This window comes from Passer montanus, unplaced genomic scaffold (assembly GCF_014805655.1).
Source record: "Passer montanus isolate IOZ18808 unplaced genomic scaffold, ASM1480565v1 scaffold2, whole genome shotgun sequence".
NCBI classification, from domain to species: Eukaryota; Metazoa; Chordata; class Aves; order Passeriformes; family Passeridae; genus Passer; species Passer montanus.
The window spans coordinates 23,366,907-23,385,375 of record NW_024366591.1 but is presented as its reverse complement, the minus strand read 5'-3'; the positions used below and the strand labels follow the sequence as shown (position 1 = coordinate 23,385,375).

At 37.3% G+C, this 18,469-nt stretch overlaps 1 protein-coding gene across 14 annotated transcripts in view; it reads left to right on the top strand.

The window, feature by feature from the left end:
- Positions 1-18,469, top strand: part of EYA4 (EYA transcriptional coactivator and phosphatase 4) — a 141,239-nt gene that overhangs the window by 76,664 nt on the left and 46,106 nt on the right. The window contains exon 3 of one of the 14 annotated variants that reach the window (XM_039707593.1): positions 11,545-11,635. The exons of 12 other annotated variants lie outside the window; for them this stretch is intronic. In XM_039707593.1, coding sequence (XP_039563527.1) covers positions 11,628-11,635 — 8 coding nt within the window. In that variant the 5' untranslated portion in view covers positions 11,545-11,627. Of the gene's footprint in view, positions 1-6,917; positions 8,143-11,544; positions 11,636-18,469 lie in introns of those variants that run through there. One more of the 14 variants, XM_039707596.1, reaches the window with a different exon arrangement.

The window sequence follows — 18,469 nt, the reverse complement described above, 5'->3', positions numbered from 1 at the left end:
TTTTGACACCATGGAGAATCTCAGTGTAGCATAACCCTCATATACAAGTGTGTAGTTTTAAGTGTCGTGGTTGCCCAAATGAGACTATTGTAATTCAAGCCTTTAAAATCCATTAATTCCAGTCTGATGTAATTTCATCAAAGGGTGATGAAAACAAACGGCAACAAACCTGAGGACCCAGAATGCAATGTACTGTTACTATCTCTGCACATCAGGAAATTTCTTACAGGCTATAGTTAAATTCTTTGTGCTGTGTCTGAGGACTAAGATAATTATTTTTTTTTCTCCTGAATGTGCAAGAGAATCCATGCTACAAATAGTTAATCAAGCAGTTTCATTTCTTGAAGTGCATTTTCAAACAGAAACACTTTTCATTTTGAGCTTTTCAGCCTCATTTGGAGGTTATATCAGATAGAACTAAAATTCATGTTCCAAGCCTGAGCATATGCCATGCTGTGTGTACAGCCTGAAGTGGGATTTTTTGGTTGCTGTGTGAGTTTTGGTCTTGGAGGGGAATCTCTGACAGACATTGGGCTGGAGCAGCACTAGAGGGCTCTGTGTGGCACATCACACTTCAGAGCCTGGAGCAAGGTAATTCTTCTCTAAACAAGGCTTAAGTGAAAACACTGCACATAAAATGAAACATCAGCATAAAAATGAATGCTGGAGACACACAGCCTTACAGAATAGCTCCTGGCTTGGGACCTAAGGCCAATATCATTCATTTATTTAGCTAGCTTTATAGTCTGTTAGTTTTGGATTTGAAACTATTACAATAAATGCAGATGGAAAGTGTTTTTACAGTAGGGAAGTAATTAAATTGGGTGTGGGAACCTTGTCAGGAGAATTCTTGGAGTGACATGTGTGTATCAGCAGATTCTTTGTCTTGCTTGGCCTGGGTTTGTCTTTCAGAAAGAAGCAGTCAAACTGCAGATGTGACTGCTAAATTTTTTAAGGGATATACTAACCTATGCAGCATATCAAAAAATTCTTTTCAGAAGAGACCAGCTGTACCTGCAATAAAAATCAATCTTGTCAGCACTTCTTTAGAGAAAGTGCCTGTTGTCTTAACAGACAGGTAAATTGCTACACACAGAGGGAGAGGGATCTGTAGTTGAAAACAAAGTTATGGTGAATAGGAGAGTTGTAAACCCAAAAGGAAGCATGCTTCTTCAATGTCACTGACAGACATTTTGATTCACAAACAACTTGGTCTTACAAGTTCTGTCAGTTTCTTGGGATTTTTTTTTGTCAAATACCTATCAAGGGGTTCTGAATACTTCCTTTTATACCTAGGTAGTGGCATTATACCTTAGAAGGTGGTGTTGTGGCTGTATCAATATTATGGCATTCTTTCTTCATAATTCTGTAGTAAAAGCCAAAGTCTGCAAGCCTGGATAGTTATCCAATCATGTAAAATGCTTTCTGGGGATGTTGGTGTGTGATAGAGAGGCAGCGAATACTTAGGACTTGCCAACTGTTTCACCACAAGTCTGGAACAGGCAAGAGCAGCATGATGGACAATCCTGACATGCTGGCCCTGTGTCAAATTCACTAGCAAGGTTAGGGAGAGAAGTTCTTGTCTTCAGAGTCTACAGACATACATTGCTCTTAATTTTCTTATATGACAGGTAACTTTAAAATGGTATCAATCCCAAGTGTGCTGAACAGCTCCTTCGTGAAATTTAATGTCTTACAAGAATTGCTGAAGTCTAATGCAGTGCTTGAGAATTAGCTTGTTTGCAGTTATCAACAAAATAGGTTAATAATAAAAAAATCCATTTTAATTCTAATAAGGAATAATTCTGTTACCCTAAAATCTGTAAGCTATGCTTAAAACCTCATACTATGTGAAATGCTACAATATGTGTTATTCTGAAGTCTGGTTAAATGCTAAATATGAAGTCCAAGACTTCTGCTCACACTCAGCAACAGCATATTCTATTTGGCGACACATCCCAGGGTAGCATCTTTCTGTGACATAGCAGTCTGCTTGATGAATGCATCTCTCCTGCCCCCAAATCCTCCTTCTCATACCACCAGGCCTGCCAGAGATTCCACTGTAACACCAAAGTCATGTCTGCAATTGAGACATGAGAGTAACTATTGGTTTTTCTGGGCTATAAAATGAAATAGGGAGGAGAGAAATTAAATGAGGGCGTGGAAGTCTGCAAATGGAAATTCGGCAGGGTCTTCTACTGCTTCCTCAAAGTTCAGTGATTATAGGAAAAATAATAATGTTTTTTTTACCATCTGGAGAGGATGGAAGACTGCAGCAGAATTAAGAGATTTTTCTAACAGTTTAAACACAGTTTCTTTTTTTCCTGGAAAGGCAAAGGAAAGTGGCTGGATATTTCACATACTTTCCTTCTTTAAGCTATGATATTTATGTTGTGATGAAGCTATCTATGGGAAGAAAGGGAAAACTTAAGGTTTTGATGAGTAGTTTTGTAAGTTTGGGATAAAAGTTAGCTGGCAAATCAACTTAGGAATACTTAGGATACACAATGTCAAAAAATACATTACTCATGTGTTTGCAGAAGGGCGATAGATTTTTGTATTAGTAAGTTAAAATTAAGCCCCATAGAGCAAGAAGCCCTCCACTTTATTGCATGACTTTTACTACAAACCTGTGGATCCAGTATTTCCAATAATATCCATACTTCCTGACTTTTCCTTTACATACTTTAAAAAAAAAAAATCTAAAAGCAAAGGAAAAAGAAATTAAGCCAGTCTTAAGTAAATCCTCCCATTTAAAACTTCATCAGATGCTGTAAGAAGAGTGTAAATCAGGGGCACTACAGTTACTGCATTGGTACCAGTTAGATAGGGTTCATCCCTATGTGTTACCAAACTACAAATTCTCCAGTGATGATCACTGGCAAATATTGAATCATATGCACAGATCAAGTTGCCAGATAAAGCAGTTATCCAAAAAAGCTCACGGGGATTTTTTATGTGTTTAAAAAGGCCTCCAATATTTCAATTCAATATGGGTTTCAGTGAGGTTGCTAGCATAGATTGCAGCTGTTCATCAGATTATTGCTTTTCTGTTCTTCAACACCCGCGCTTCTATGTGCACCACAAAGTAAGATTTAAAAGATATTAATTCCTGTTTCTGTTTCATCTTAAAAGTCTTTCTTAAAACTTTTGAATGAGAAGTAGGCTTTCACATTTTCTCACAGGTCTCATTTAGATACCTACTCGTGGTTTTTAATTGGTCAGGATACGGAGTGCACATACACATCCAGAAGCAATTATTGTCATTAATGTGTTCCCCAGTAAATAGATGGTATTGAGTGTCAGTGAGAGCTACTGCAGTTTTCCTATTCACTTCTCTGGACCAAAGTTTGTTTCCTCTGCAGTTTGGGCTCACTGTTGTGGATGCAATGTTCACTATGTTCATTGGATCTGAGCTATGCTAATGCTTCATGTATGCATTGCCAGACAGTGTTTCCACAACCATTCATATACTTTAAAAAAATTAAAAGCAACATGTATCTTCTGCATCTTATTCCAGACAATCAGATAATCACATTTCATGCTCATCGATTTCAACTAAAATACACCTGAGATTTCTTCCACCAACTAATTCCCTCAACAAGACCTTAACAGTCTTATCTCAGAATGATCAGGGTGATGGTTCATTATTTCAGTCAGGCATTGGCTGGCCCATATTTACCAGATCTAACACTCCAACCCCTGAGCCCAAATCCAAGCTTTACAGGCACCTGACGGATTCTGTGATGAGGCTTTCATGCCTTTTCCATGACTTTGAAAACAGATGACTGTCTGCGTACACATTCCTAATGGAGTGGGATCAGCAGTACCTTCCCATTCATTTGCAGTTCTAGAGATGAACAGAATTACTGTTACATGGTAAAGAAAGAATTATTGTTACATAGTAAAGAGGAGCTTGCAATTGAGCTGCTGAGCACAAAAAGCCAGCAACAGCTATGGAAACTGTGCTGAAAGTTGCATTAATTATAATATTTTAAAATACATCATATTTGTTGTGGAGTAAAAATTAGCAAACCAGTCTACCCAGATTTCATATGTGTTGTTTAAATACATTAGGCTCCCTAATTTTCTTCTCATGCATGTCTTAGAAGATTTTTAGAAGGTAAGGGTTTGTTGTATTGTGAACCATATGTAGCTTATTTTGACCAGAGGATAATGCTTTTCTGAGTCAGAAGTGTAGCTCCAATCTATCCCATATTGAATAATCTGTAGATCATTATGACATAATAAATGGGCTTCATTTGAGGAGATTAGTTATTGACAGGACTCTGATTTAGACTTTGAAGGTGAGATTCCTCTCATCCTGAAGTAGACATGTAAGGTAGGCACTTTTGAAATTCCATTTATTTGAACTTCTTTCTATTGATATCTTAGTGTATCCCTCTTCTCCTGGGAAACCATGCAGACTGCACCAGCAATCACCTGTTGCTCTGCTGATTTATTGCAAGACCCACTAGATACACAGTTTGACCAAAGGCAATGAAAGCATTTCTTTCAGTTTTACAGATTCAGCGTTTCTGCAAAACTGGTCAATTCCAGAAGGGAATACCTGCAAAAATAAGATTAATCTTTAGCCAGGAAAAAAGACGTTTTGACTGGCTTCTGGTATTTCTTGGACTTGGAGCAGTCTATAAGGAGAAACAGACACAGCAAAACAAATTTTCTATGAAAAGACAGAATAATTAAATTGAAAGATTGTCACAAGTAATTTTGGGGACTGGAAGAAAAACTAGTCAACAAGAGGGATGGTATATGCCAGAGTGTAGCATTCATGTCAATGAGGCCACTACAGTTACAAGCACTTCACCTAAGAGAAATGTTTGGTAGGATCAAGCCCAAACTACTCCGTCAAGACAGTGACTGACAAAAAACATACAACAATTTTCCAATTTAAAAATAACTACATTGTGGAATAAGATTTCTCGTAAAGACTACATTCTGGGACACACAGACTTAGCTTGCGGAGAATGTTTTATACAAATCTGGTCCTTATTAAAGTTTTGTGCAGTCATTTAGTCTGCGTGCCACTTAGGCAGTTGGAATCAATCAAAGTGTTTGGGAGATGATTCTTCACAAACGTTAACTGAGTGACACACAGCAACCATGTCAATTGCACTACAGTTCCTACAAGGAGTAGTGCCTTGCAACGTCGATTTTATTTTCAGGCATGTAGTTTTCAGGCAATGCAAGTCTCTCCTTTTTTTAGATCAGTCTGTGTGCTGTCTCTCTGCCTTCTGAGCACTGATGTTCTCATTCTTTAACTGCAGAAATTCAGTCTTCTGATTACCCAAGGCCTATTGAAGCTGGTCACTGTCTGCCCATCAGGTTTTGTTGGCTCTGGATCAAGCCCCGAAAGAGTTCTGAAAATTTATATGAGATGTTTACAGAAATTACAATAATCTATTTAGAGTGCAAATACATGGTAACTGATGACATCACAGGGAAGTATTTTAATGATTTATATTAACAGCTCCCTGTAGCTTATAACAATAAAAGTAATGTACTTTTTTATTTTTCATGTCTGTTAAAAATTCCTGGGGTTTTTTGTTAATATTGGGCATAACATACTTTCTGTGATATTAATAATCATTTATCCCTGTGATCCCAAGCCAGATCATGTCACTGTTAAGATTTCCATTAACCTGAGTCAGTGATGGGTCAGACTTCAAAATGACTGAAAGCAACAAAACCTAAAGGATATTTTTTTTGTCTGTTTGCATTCATTTTTGGAGTTTTGTTTGTTTGGGGTGGTTTGTTTTTTCTTTGTTTTTTATCACCACATTAAAAAAAATTGGATATACAAGATTCTAACAGAAGTGTTAGTGGAAGTAATCTGGAGATTTTGGAGATCAAAGTGCCTTTTGGTTTTTCAGTTCGCTGAAGAGAGCAGGATTTCTGCATTAATTAATGTATCCATCAAACTTTTTTAATTCTTTAATCTGCAGGAATATTTTAGGGTAAATACTGGTTTTGAGCAAAAGATAAACTAGGATTACACCTATGAATGTTTTTGCTTGATCGAGTAGTTTCTTAGAGCCTTATCCTAAAATTTTAACTGGATTTTGAGCCATAAAATAACAGTGTTTGTTCTTCTTACGTGTGCAGCACATGTAATAACAATGAGAAGGAGCTCTGTTTCTTTCTCCTGTGGTCTATTTTTTGCTCTGTAATATCACATTACCGCAGTACATAGGAGAACTAATTCAGACTCTGTTCCAGCTTCTTTGACCTCTTGTATACTCTAAATATATTTTACCATTGGTGAGCCTGAATAGTAAAAGTATTTGATTCCACCTACTTTGCACTTCAAATATAGCTGAAAAAATTCCAAGAAGAATGTAGACAATAAAAAGAAAATGGCCATTGAGATCCAAATCTCCTGTTCTGAGATTGGTTTGCTTTTTATGCAAATCACATCTTTTCTCAAATATGTTTAAGTGTAATTTCTAGATGTTTCACGTTTTAAATGTCATCAGTCAGTCCCGTGTACTCAGTAAACAGTTAACTAACACCACGCAGTTATTATGCTGTGGTCATATTTAACATACCAGAATTCATCTCTTTACCATCCTACTAGGCCCTGATCAGTCATTAGTGAAAAAATAAGTAGGAAATAAAAAGAGAATTGTCATGGTTTATTCCCAGCTAGAAACTAAGCACCACACAACTTCACCCTCCACACACCCACCCCAGTGGTATGGGGAGAAGAACCAAAAGTAAAACTTGTAGCTTGAGATAAAACTGTGTAATAATTGAAACAAAGTAAAATATCTAATCATAATTAATAATAATAATAATAGTAATAATAATAATTGTTATTATTATTATTGTTGTTAATAATTATAATTATAATTATGGAAAAAACAATACAAACAAGTGATGCACAATAGTTTGCTGATAGTGATGCCTCACTGTTTGCTGACTAATGCCAGACCCTGGCATTATCTGTCCCAGAACCCAGATAATCCCCATTTCTGGGTAACTCCTGCAGTTCATAAGCTGGGCATGATATTCCATGGTGTGGAATATCCCTTTGGCCCATTCAGGTCACCTTTCCCAGCTATGCTCCCTCCCAGCCTTTTTTGCATGCCTCCTCCCTGGCAGAGCATGAGATACAAAAGAAAAAGGTCCCTGACTTAGGATAAACACAACTTACCAAAACCAAAACATTCTCATGCTGAATCCAAAACAGCACTGCAACAGCTACTGAGAAGAAATTAACTCTATCACAGCTAAGGACAAGAAAGAACAAAAAAAAAAAAATCCAGATAAAAAGAGACCACATGCAAATAAGATGAGACCACTTGTAAATAATAATTGCAAGCTTGCTTTCTTTTTTCCTACCATCTGCATCTTCCACACATTACACAAATGCATGTTAAGCCTGTTGTAATATTTTAGCCTTTGCCTCCCCTCCTTATGTTAAGACAGCCTTATCAGAGAGCAGTTCTGTACCTCAGCTCCCTCCACGCTCAGCTTAGTCTGAGCACCAGTCAGTGTTGCTCTCCTCTGGGAGCAGAAGTCAGAGGATCCAGATGACAAGGAGGGAGAGGCTCCTCCATAAGCAGCATCTGGCTCTTTGGCAGATTTGTCAAGCACTTCTGCTAATGGGTTTGGATTTGCCCCAGGGTCTTTTATGTGGTTACATTGCAGATGGTCTGTCTGTTCTATCTTCTCCTTTTGAACACTTTTATTAAAAAAAACCCAAACTGATAAGGTTCTTTATAGGTCTCACAAGATGCCTGTGCAGGCTTCTTTCTGTTAGTCATTGCAAAACTGTCCATATATCCAAATGTGTGTCTTGAGTTTTGTTGGCAATTCTGGACTTAGTTCTCCAGTTTAGCTGCCAAGTGATATAATTTACTGTGATCTGAGTTCGTATTATTGTCAAATTTCTTTGGGAATTTCTTAATGTCATTTGGAGAGCAGAAGTAACTTTACCTCCTCTTAAAGCATGAAATATACTTGCCTTCCACTAGCCATCCACCTTTGAAAACATAAATTTAAATCTGGTTTTGGTTAAATGTGAAAATTAGCATGATGGTCTCAATCTAATTCACAGGGGATTTGTGTCTGCCATTTAAGAGAGGCCCAGGACTGAAGCAACAAGTCTGTGGGAAGGTATGTTTGGCAGAGCTATGGAGAAACGCACATGCAGTGCCCAAATAAATAAAGCAATTCCACGGATCAACTTTTTAACAGAATTATTTATTGTGTGGCGTGAGTGCAGAAGAGGGCAGAGAGGGAGGACATCCTGTTTGGTGAATTCCGTTTAAGTTCTGTTTCAATTTACAACTAAATCTCTGTCACTTTAATTTTTAAGGGTTTCGGGATTTTATTTGCTTTTCAGTGTAGAAGTAATTGGCAGGTGACTAGACATAAGATCATGTTTTATTCCTATGTTATTTCAGGCTTATGTCTTATTTTCCTTCTAATTATGTAGATTAAATTAAATAGAAAATAAACCCCTGTGCTCTCAAAGATGTAGTGCTTTTCATGACTTTCTCAAAATAGTACCAGAGAAGCACTTTCATCCCTCTTAGCATTTCATTATTATACCATGTTTCCCAACAGCAATATTTTAACATTTGCTGAGAAACAAGAATAAATGTATCATACAAAGCAGTCATGTTATTATGAACATCTCGTGCCCTGCCCTGTCTCACAAACCAAGTTCTTGGGGAACCAGAGGGGAACCTGTGCTAAATGCAGTAAAGTTGCAGTCTTGCATCTGCAATATGGACGTGGGTGGATGTGGGCTTGTTTCCTGACACCTAGTTTTTCCCTCAGTACTTTGACAGAAGTGAACATCTAATGATTTTAAAAGGCTAAGCATTATGTCAGAAGTCTTGGTGAGATCCAACCATTTGGTGTAAGCCATGTTTTGAACGGAGGGAGCTCTAAAGGAGGGTAACCAGCAGAGAGGCTGGTTCCCAGGGCTACTCCTGTGGCTCTGGCCATGCAGGCAGGTATGCCGTGGCCTGGGGGCTGGGTTATCAGCATGCAGGCTGAGCTGGAAGTGGAGGTGTTACAGATTTGCAGCTGCTACCTGTCCCTTCTCGTGGCCCAAGGGGATAATTCAAGGGAGGGGAACTGTGCCCCAGAGTTCTCAGCGACACGTATTTATTAACTCTTAGAAAAATCACCTACTTCACCCCAAATGAGAAAGGTGTGTATGCTTTAAGTTTCAAATTGTAAAATAACTTGGGGAAATAAAACAGCAAAGCAAAATGAAGTGTAGTCATTTTATATCAGTTGTAAAGAACAGCCAGCATTGGTGCATTTATCAGAGCATCATTGTCTCTCTTTCTTCTGATAATGGAATTTGTTTTGAGTATAATTACTTATTCAAAGTTCTTTTAGATACTTCCAGGCAATAAGGTCATCCTGTGCAAAATGACAAGGGATGTGTGCAGCACACCTAGTAAACCTTGCCATCCAGAATGGCTGTGCCCAGCTACCCCTTACAGTGATCAGATGCTGAAGCAGTTAAGGCATCAGGCAGTCAGCAAGTTGCATGTATTTGTTTTATATTCTAACCAAAACTCATTGTTGGGGCTTCGATTAGAGAACAGAAATAATTGCTTTTGACACAAACTGTTTTTGAGCCAAACATAATGTGCTCCACATGAGGTAAACTACAGAATATTTGTCTTGGGAGCCAGGATTCAGATCAGGTTTAACTTACAAGGGGAACTTCACTGTTAAAAGTGAGATGTGTTAATGTTTCCCATGTTAAGACTGCTTGCCAGTAATTCTCTGTATATTGTATTTACCAAGAGAAGTTTCAGAATGTTTGCATTAAAATATGAATAGAGCATGAAAACTACAAGTTTTTGGCAACTCCTGTATTCTGCGTAGTCTGTCATCATAACTCATCCTTTCTGGAAGCTGGTGAAGTTGTTGCAAGGCCCCTGTACTGGTGGCTAAAGAAATTACATTGAAATGAGGTATGGTCACTCTTCATACAGCACACCTGAAAGAGCTTCTTTTGCTATGGACATTTCCTGGTGAAGAAGAACCATGTTCAAACCATAACTAGTTTGAAATATAACAGACATCTCAATAGGGTGAGTCAGACACAACCCACCCATTACTCTTTTTTTTAATGAAAATATGAGTTCACACTTACATCATGCTGTCCAGGCTCCACTGAAGCCAACAGCAAAATTCCCAGCCCTTCATACCTGATTTCCCAATTTTATATTTGCTTAAATATTGTCTGACATGAATACAGTTGACATTATTATATTTAAATTCATAATATTATGACTGCAATAAGCAGTGTCATATTGAAGGCTGTGTTTTACAAAGGACAGAATAGCAACAGGCTAGTAATTGGCAGAGCTGATCATCTCCACATTCCTCTATATCTATGAGAAATAGTCTGTTGCTTAAATCAGACTCAAAACCACCAAAGAAGGACTTTGCGAGATCCTTCAGCCACTGGGTTTGTTACCTGTTCCTTATGTCCACCTGTCAGAGATGTAGAAGGGATCTGAAATTTCCAGCAGATTTTTCAGATGTGACTGTGAGCAGTTGTTGTACAGAAGTAGCGCCACAGGGGGGAAGGCCACAGGCTTGCTGTTTGCATTCCAGCCATCTCCACAGAAGTGTTTGTTATTTGTTTATGACACAGCACATCATGTTGTCAGAACCACAGCATTTGCAAGTGCCTGTCACATCTGGAAGTGATCAGAAGCTGTTGGGTGAACTGATCTTTGAAAATGTGGCCCTGTAAGCCAAAGACTTGCCTTTAGATCTTATGTATCTGTAAACTGGTAGTTTATATTTCATGTAAGTTGGATACTTGTCAGCTTCCTGTGGAACTGTGCTGTCATTATCACTTTTGATTTACTTAAATATTTGCATAAGGACTCCAAAACCCACTTTAGTGTTGTGTTTTGTTTTGTTTTGTTTTGTTTGTTTGTGGTGGTTTTTTGTTTGGTTGGTTGGGTTTTTTTTGTAAAGTAGCAGGTGCTTGTGTATCTTTATGTTTTCTGTTCACATGCCCAGGCTTGGGATGGGCCTGTCTCTATGTGGAGTAAAAGAATTGAGCACCCAGCCCCTCGTTCTGCTATTCCTTCAGTCCCTGGTCCTTGACACTAGTTATGTTCTCTCTCTGGCTCCTGGAGTGATTTTCTCCAACCAGCTGCCTTTTTCCTTGAGAAGATGGGAATTATCCATTCAGACACCACATTGCCTCTTTCCAGATACTTCCTCCAATGACTGGAGTGTAAACCCTGAGCCAAAGTCGCATCCCATCAAAACTGTGGCTCTCACATTAGGATAGCCCAGAAAAGATATCTGAAAGGCTGGGATCCAGCTGGCCAGAAGGTGTTATTCTGTATAGCTGTGCCTTTTGTGTGTGCTTTAGTGTATTATATCAGAATGGAACAGTTTCCCATATAAAACTATCATTTGCTTTCATCAACTCGAACCTATTTTTAACTTGAGAGTGGAGATATGATGTGGAATAGGAGCATATGGAAAAAAAGCACCTCCTGTTGCTTGCTTTTTCAGTGTCAGCCTGCCTATTTCCCTGCTCTGAATCTGATTTGTAATTGAACAATCTCCTGAGCATAGAGCATGTGAGCTGGAAGCTTATGCTGAGGTAAATAACTTAGTAAGTTCCACTCCCCTGATTTGTCTTAATTTTTATTTACTTATTTTAATCGTGGTTGGCTTTGGACAAGTCAGCTACATGTTCAACAGGAGAATCCAGAAGTGGCTTCTGGGTATTCTATGTTATATCCAAAAGTGGAAATCCAAATTAATTTTGCATTGTCTTTTAATTGTGACAGGGAAATGACATTAATTGCCAATAAAAGTCAGAAAGCAGTGAAAAATTATTGTAATGTGGATTTGTGGCTGAGTGAACTGCACTAGAATACACAGTTTTCTGTGGTTTTCTGGAAACCACATTAAATGACATTAAACTGAAATAAAATATCTCAGTCAATCAGAAACAAGGGGAGCCATGCAGTTACTGGCTTTCAAGCAAATAATGGTTTTCAGCAATTATGTAGCACAACAATCCAAGCTGTCTAAATTAATTGATGTGTTTAATCATCATAAGAGCAAAGCTAAACTTCTCACTTTCAGGAACAAGAAGAAAATAACCAGTTTTTCTTTTCCAACAAAAACAAACTTGAATTTTTAAGCAATTATCTTTCACAGTATTTAGTGATATCTTCTCATTAGAGTCACAAAGAACAAATACATGTATCTTTTTCAGTAAAAAAAATTAATATCAGCTTATTACTAAAGAAGTAGCCATATACTAGATCAACAAAATCTCCAACCTTTGGCAGTTGTTCCTGCAGTGAGAAAAGCAGGAAGCATAGATTTAATGAAGACAAAAAATATCTGACACCTAATTGTTAGGAAGCACAGAGAAGCTCAAGGTGCACAGGGTCAAAAAAGGGAGGGTGATAGTAAAAGCTTAACTGGGGAAATGGGAATGGGGGTGGGGAAGATGCTGCAGTCCTGTTAAAAGAAATGTCTTTTTCTTTAGCTGTGAATGGTGTAAGGGGCAATCTACAATGCCAGCCTTTGTCACCAAACCTGCTCGCCCACTTTCTCAGTGAGCCCTCTGCATCAAGTGCATCCCAGGCACTGACACTGCCTGCCTGTAAAGTAATACTGTCTACAGGAGGGTTTTTGCTCCTGGTATTAGGTTTGAATAGCCAGGTGAAGAACAATAGGCAGGAAAGCAAAACTGAGATAGAATCACAGCTTGTGCCCTTTTATGCCCCAAAGAATTACCTAAGGAGTCCTATCCTCTCTAAGACAAGCAGTTTATTCGAGATCAAAAAAAGCTCTTAAACAAAATCAGGCACTTTTGAATTTTCCTCAAATTATTGTTCCTCTCCACAGTGCAGTTAGTGCAATATCTGGGTATGGGTTCTTTTCCTGTGAGCTTGAACTCATGCGCTGGGAAGCTGCATGGTGATACTCAAGCTTGTCATGAGTAGTCCATAGGGAGTCTGGTACAGCCCTTACTTTATACTTACAGTTTTGCAAAGCTCAACCTTGTGATTTATTTTTTTTATATATATACCGATGTGGTATTCCTTGGCATGGTAGAAAAGCTTGGATGTTTTAATTCTTTGTTTCACTAAGGTTCCCTCTCTTTGATACCCTCTGACACTGGTTGTAAATTAATGGAAGTATTTTTATTCTTGGAATATGAATGTGACTTTACTTTTGCCACTTTCCATTACTCTTTTAATATGAATGTTGACACTGTATTTCCAAACACATAAGAAACAGAAATTATACAGCTGTAATTCACCTCCTATCCCCTAATGATTGCAAAAAGGTAAGCACTTGCTTTCTGTATTGCTAAAACAAAATAGAAATAAAATTAAACTCTGAGGAGCATTTGCTGATTTTGTCAATATAACATGACATTATTTTACTGCTTCTTAGCACTGTTATTGCTTTACAAGTCAAGAAAGGAGGCCTCAAGGAGAGCAGGAAGGAGGTCTTGCTGGTGTCCAGTACTATCATTTGTTTTTAAATCTGGCAAGCGTCCAGAACTTGTGTGTTAGAGGAGCAGCTTTTGGGATGTTGTGCCTAGAATAGCAAAAGTTCTGCTATTTTGGCCATCGACTAAGCTTAAGAAGATCTATAGGTGGGCTTGATGAGCCAGGGAAAACAAGAGGGGTAGTTGTCTCAATGGAACAGATTTATTTCGTTGGATGTGCTCTTCCTTCATTACCTTTTACAGTGACAAAAAAAATGACAAAGACTGCCATAAAAAGTGTAAAAGCACATGGAAAAGAAAATATTATCTTTTATTTTGGGGTTGATGAAACGATTTGAAATATTACTCATTTGAGGAGGTTTTTTTGGCTGTGTGTTTTGTTGCGCTGTAGATGGAGGTCTTCTGTGGAAAGGTGTTGGGAAATTTTTGTTGTGTATACACTTAAACACGTGTTTTTGTGTATATTGAGCACCAAAGAATTGTAAGATTGGATGTATCTGTGTTAGTGCACATGAATTTGTATATTCCCTGGAAACCTGTCCATCATCCAGAATCTCTCTCTCTCTCCTCCCTCTTTCTTACTGCCCACTGTAGCCTTTGAAGTGTTGGTCTAACTTCTTTTTAATTGCATTATTTACAGTTCTTGTAGGGGCGTGTAAACATTAAATATATCTGGTTTAACTATGAATGTAATTTAAAAAAAAAAAAACAACAACCAAACAAACCCAAAAAACAGAACCCCAAAACATTAGAAAAAAAGCCTTTATAATAGTGCTGTTATCTAAATTATTGTTTTTAACTTTTTTGCAGATTTTATGTAGAATGACATTTGTGCATGTGCATCCATTTTGATTGTTTTTGTCAGAATAAAGGCTTGTATGAGCTAGTTCAGACTGCATGTGAAAGAGAGGTGAGCTTACTTGTCCTGTTTAGAACATGGCTGAAAGATCTGCCTAAAAAAATCTGTTTGGGAAATGGAAAAAAAAAAAAAAAAAAAAAGAAACATTAATCCACTTGTCTTCAAAACAGTGTAGTTGATCTGAGATGTGATACCATTAGGAAACAGATGTAGCCAAGTTTGAACAGTTCTGTTATCCAACTTTCCTATTGTCCTATTGCACTAAAATTTAATTTGAAATAAAGGGAAAGTTTGCTTAATTTCAGAACCTCCAGGCTGGCTGATAACTTAAATGGACAAGACTCCACATTTCTGCGAGAAAGTATGGAGTGTTTAAGAATTGGTGTTACAAGAGGAGGGATACTAGGAAAGCAGGGGTGAAACTAACCTAACAATAATAGTAATAGTAGTAATAGTAGGAAGAAGAAGATGCATTTTTGCCTCAGTGAAGTTTCATGAGATTCTGCTAAAGAAATGTATGTGCTGAATTTCCTATCAAAGAATTTTAAATACTTCAAAAAAAATTATTTACAAACTAAATTAAATAATGCAATTTTAAATAGCCACCATCTAGTCCTTCTTTCAGTTCTCCTGTCATTTGGATTTGCTTCAAATTCTGTACAAAGGAAATAGTATTTGTAAAATGTTCTGGTTAGGCTGGGATTTAAAGTACTTCGTTTTCATGTTAGAATATTTATTCTTTTATAACTCTTTGATTAACTATTTAATACTTTTGGTCTTGTTGGTAAAAAAGTTTGAACTGGATTATGAAACAAAAGTTTACATTTTAAAACATGATCTCTTTCAAGAAAATTATATAAATATGTTCTACTTGTAGAATTAATAAATAATCAATGGAGTTACAAGCTGTGGAAAGACCCAGCTCTTAGTCCACCTTATAAATAGTTAAACTGGAAATGTAGATGGATAACACAGTTATATCAATCCAGATTTTCTGAAAATTAATTTTACATCTGCTGAAGAAAAGCAGTGCATAAATGAATATGTGATCATAATGAAGGGAAGGAAAAAAAAGAGGAATTTTAAAAACAACTGTAGGAGGAAGACTTGGGCTTTTTGCCTTTAAAACAACACAAGTGTAAGCTATACAGAAATAGAGAGATGCAGTTGTCGCATGGGGCAGTCATAATCAGTCCTGCTTACACCTTCTGTGCAAGGCTGGGTTATGGTGCTGGGCTGTGCACTCTGGTGGTGTGGGCTGGGGCACTGCTCATCCACACTTCTAAAGATGGGACAGAACAGGGTGGAATTTATCTCTTTGGATACTGTTCCTTAATTCACTTCTGAACATAGGCTAACCCTTGAAAAGATGTAACTTCAAGCTGGGGAGCAGAATATGCTGTAATGGGGAAGGTCCAGAATCCCCACATGGATATATTTTTGATTCAAACCTTCTTGTGTTGGGTAGGGTTGTCCACAGGTTGGAGTAAAAGCCCACTGAGATCTGGGAGACTGTTCTGTGACATGGGATGTTTTAGAGACTTTTCCAGTAAGCCTCTGCAATGATCCAATAAGCATGTGCAAATACCAACTTTCAAAGAATTTTAAGCACAGCCAAAGCAGAATAAAAGAAAAATCTGTCTTGCCAGGTTCCAGGGTTTTGCTCAGAAGCTGGGAATAAAGCAAACCTAATTCAAACAGTCAAGAGATAATTAAAATTTATTCTTATCCACTCCATTTCCTGACAAAATGTATCTTTTTATACGATGTAGATTTTTGCCTAATTATTCTAAAAAGCAGTTGAAGACATTGTAGGAGCAGAAAAATTAAAGTTCAGTTATGTGCCCGGCAGAGAAACAGAATATGTAAAGTAAAATCGTACAGAGTATTTTTTTAAGCACCTTTAACAATAAAATTTATTCCACCTAAATTAGAACACACTGCATTTACTAGAAAGCAGTCTTTACTAAATAGCTGCATAAACTTAGAAGTATTAATTACTCCTTCAGAGATTTCTTTTAAACTTTTTTTTTTTTTTTTTTTTTTTTTGCGCAGGAAAGCACATACTGAACCTCAACCTGCTTCTGATTAAGTCAGTGAAAGCAGGACTCTGATAAACATTTAGTTTGACAAAATGAATTCAAGATGTTGGATTATTTTGTCCATTTTACTAAGCATTTTTCCTGAATCCTCCATTCACTGGAAGATAAGATTTTAGTAAGTGTTACATCTTCCTGAGAAATTTTCAGGCTAAAGGTAAACTAAATATATCCAGAAAAGTGAATTGAATTATATGTGTTACACAGAAGTCAACATGTGCACTTCTGTAAATAAATCACATAGGGATATATTAAAGTAATCCCTGTGCTTGTTCACACAGGATGAAGCACCCAGGATAATACAATGTATACACATGGTTTTGTGAAAATTTTATTGGTTTGGATATCCTTTTTATTCTTAATGGACTACCAATAAGTACAAGATGTCTTTTACTCCTGCAGAAAAAATGTCTATTTGTGAAGGCACTACATTAAAAATACTTTTAGTTAATTAACTTGCCATGTCTGCAGATGGGATGTCATTTTTGTTACAGAAAATAAATTAGGGTGATAAAAATACTTCTCTGCACAGAAGCTGTTGTGCTTGTTTGGAAGAAAAAGTATTCATTTTACAAAATTTGATTGTTTATATTCTTTGCCAAGAAAATGAGAGTTAGTGGACCTAATTTTCTGGTTTAAAAAAGGTCTGATTTGATTAGGAAAACCTGATTCATTTGACTGTGAAAAGTGCTTAAAATGGATACTTCTTAAAAAAACAGATAGGTGAACCAGTGATTTTGCTTCTAAAATGCTGCTGAAGTGCTTGCATCTGTGGCAATGACATATGCCTGTCTGAAAAGAAATTGTTCTAACTTTCATGCAAACCAAGGGGAAAAAGCAAGTGTGAACTTTCTAAGCTGGATCTGCCCATTAGGTATCTGTGTGCTGATCATACTTCAACAGGAAATCATGATATTTAAAACTGCCGAGTGAACACGTGGGGAGCATTACGCTGTATATGCAATGAAACACACGTTGTTTATTTTGTGTAGCATTCTTCTGCTCCCTTAAATACATACAAGATGGAAACCCATAGACTTTTTTTAACCTTTAGCTGCTATAGTTGTACAGAAACTGCTGAACAAAACCTGGCAGACTTGTAAACAACCTGAGTTCATTTTATTTCATCTAACACTGATCACATTTCCAGTAGACAATAAATATAATGCACTGCTGACAGATGTGTAGAAATGTATATACAATTTGATGAAGAAATCAGGTTCAATGCAGTTAAAATCTCAGTTTATACCTTTGCATTTCCTTGAATATGGCTGTAAAATTCTTACCTACTGATGCATGGCCTGCAGCAATACCAGTTTTTTCCTGCTTTTCTGGAGTGCTGCTGGGCAGGCTTTCCTACCAATGGCTTAGCCAGTGCATCTTATTGTTGACTGAAGCATTTGCTTGAGTAAGTGGGATTCTTTGCTTCATGTGGCTTTGGATGAAGCTTCCATTTATTTTCCTGGCTGAGATATAGTATTTCCTACATCTTCTCGAATATATTCAACACATGAAAGCTCTGAATCTTTGTCTTGGGTTAAATGAATATAATGTGAGGGAGTAAATCATCCAGGAGATCAGCAGCATTAGGTATACAAAATTCTGATAATTTCATTTTGTGGAGGGGAAAAAAATCCCGATTCAGCCAGAAGACCATATTTGATGGAAAGGTAGTGGAGTTTTGTTTGTTTGTTTTTCCACAGAGAAGGATCTGTGGAGGACAGAAGATAGGCAGTTTCAAAGTGAAACTTGAAATAAGTTCTTACAGCGCTGGGTGTTGCCCTTAATGATTTGATTGTCCCGGTCAGAATATGAACACCTGGGAGCTGTTTTACTGAACCATCCCAACTGTTCATCTCTTTCCTCTCCATCTCAGCCTTCTACAATGTAATAGGGCTTTCACATCCTCTGTAAGTCAATCTTTCTGTTGGCCTTTGGTGTATACATATGGTAGATCGTTCTCTTGTTACACGTGGGCTGGCAACTTTGCTTCTATAT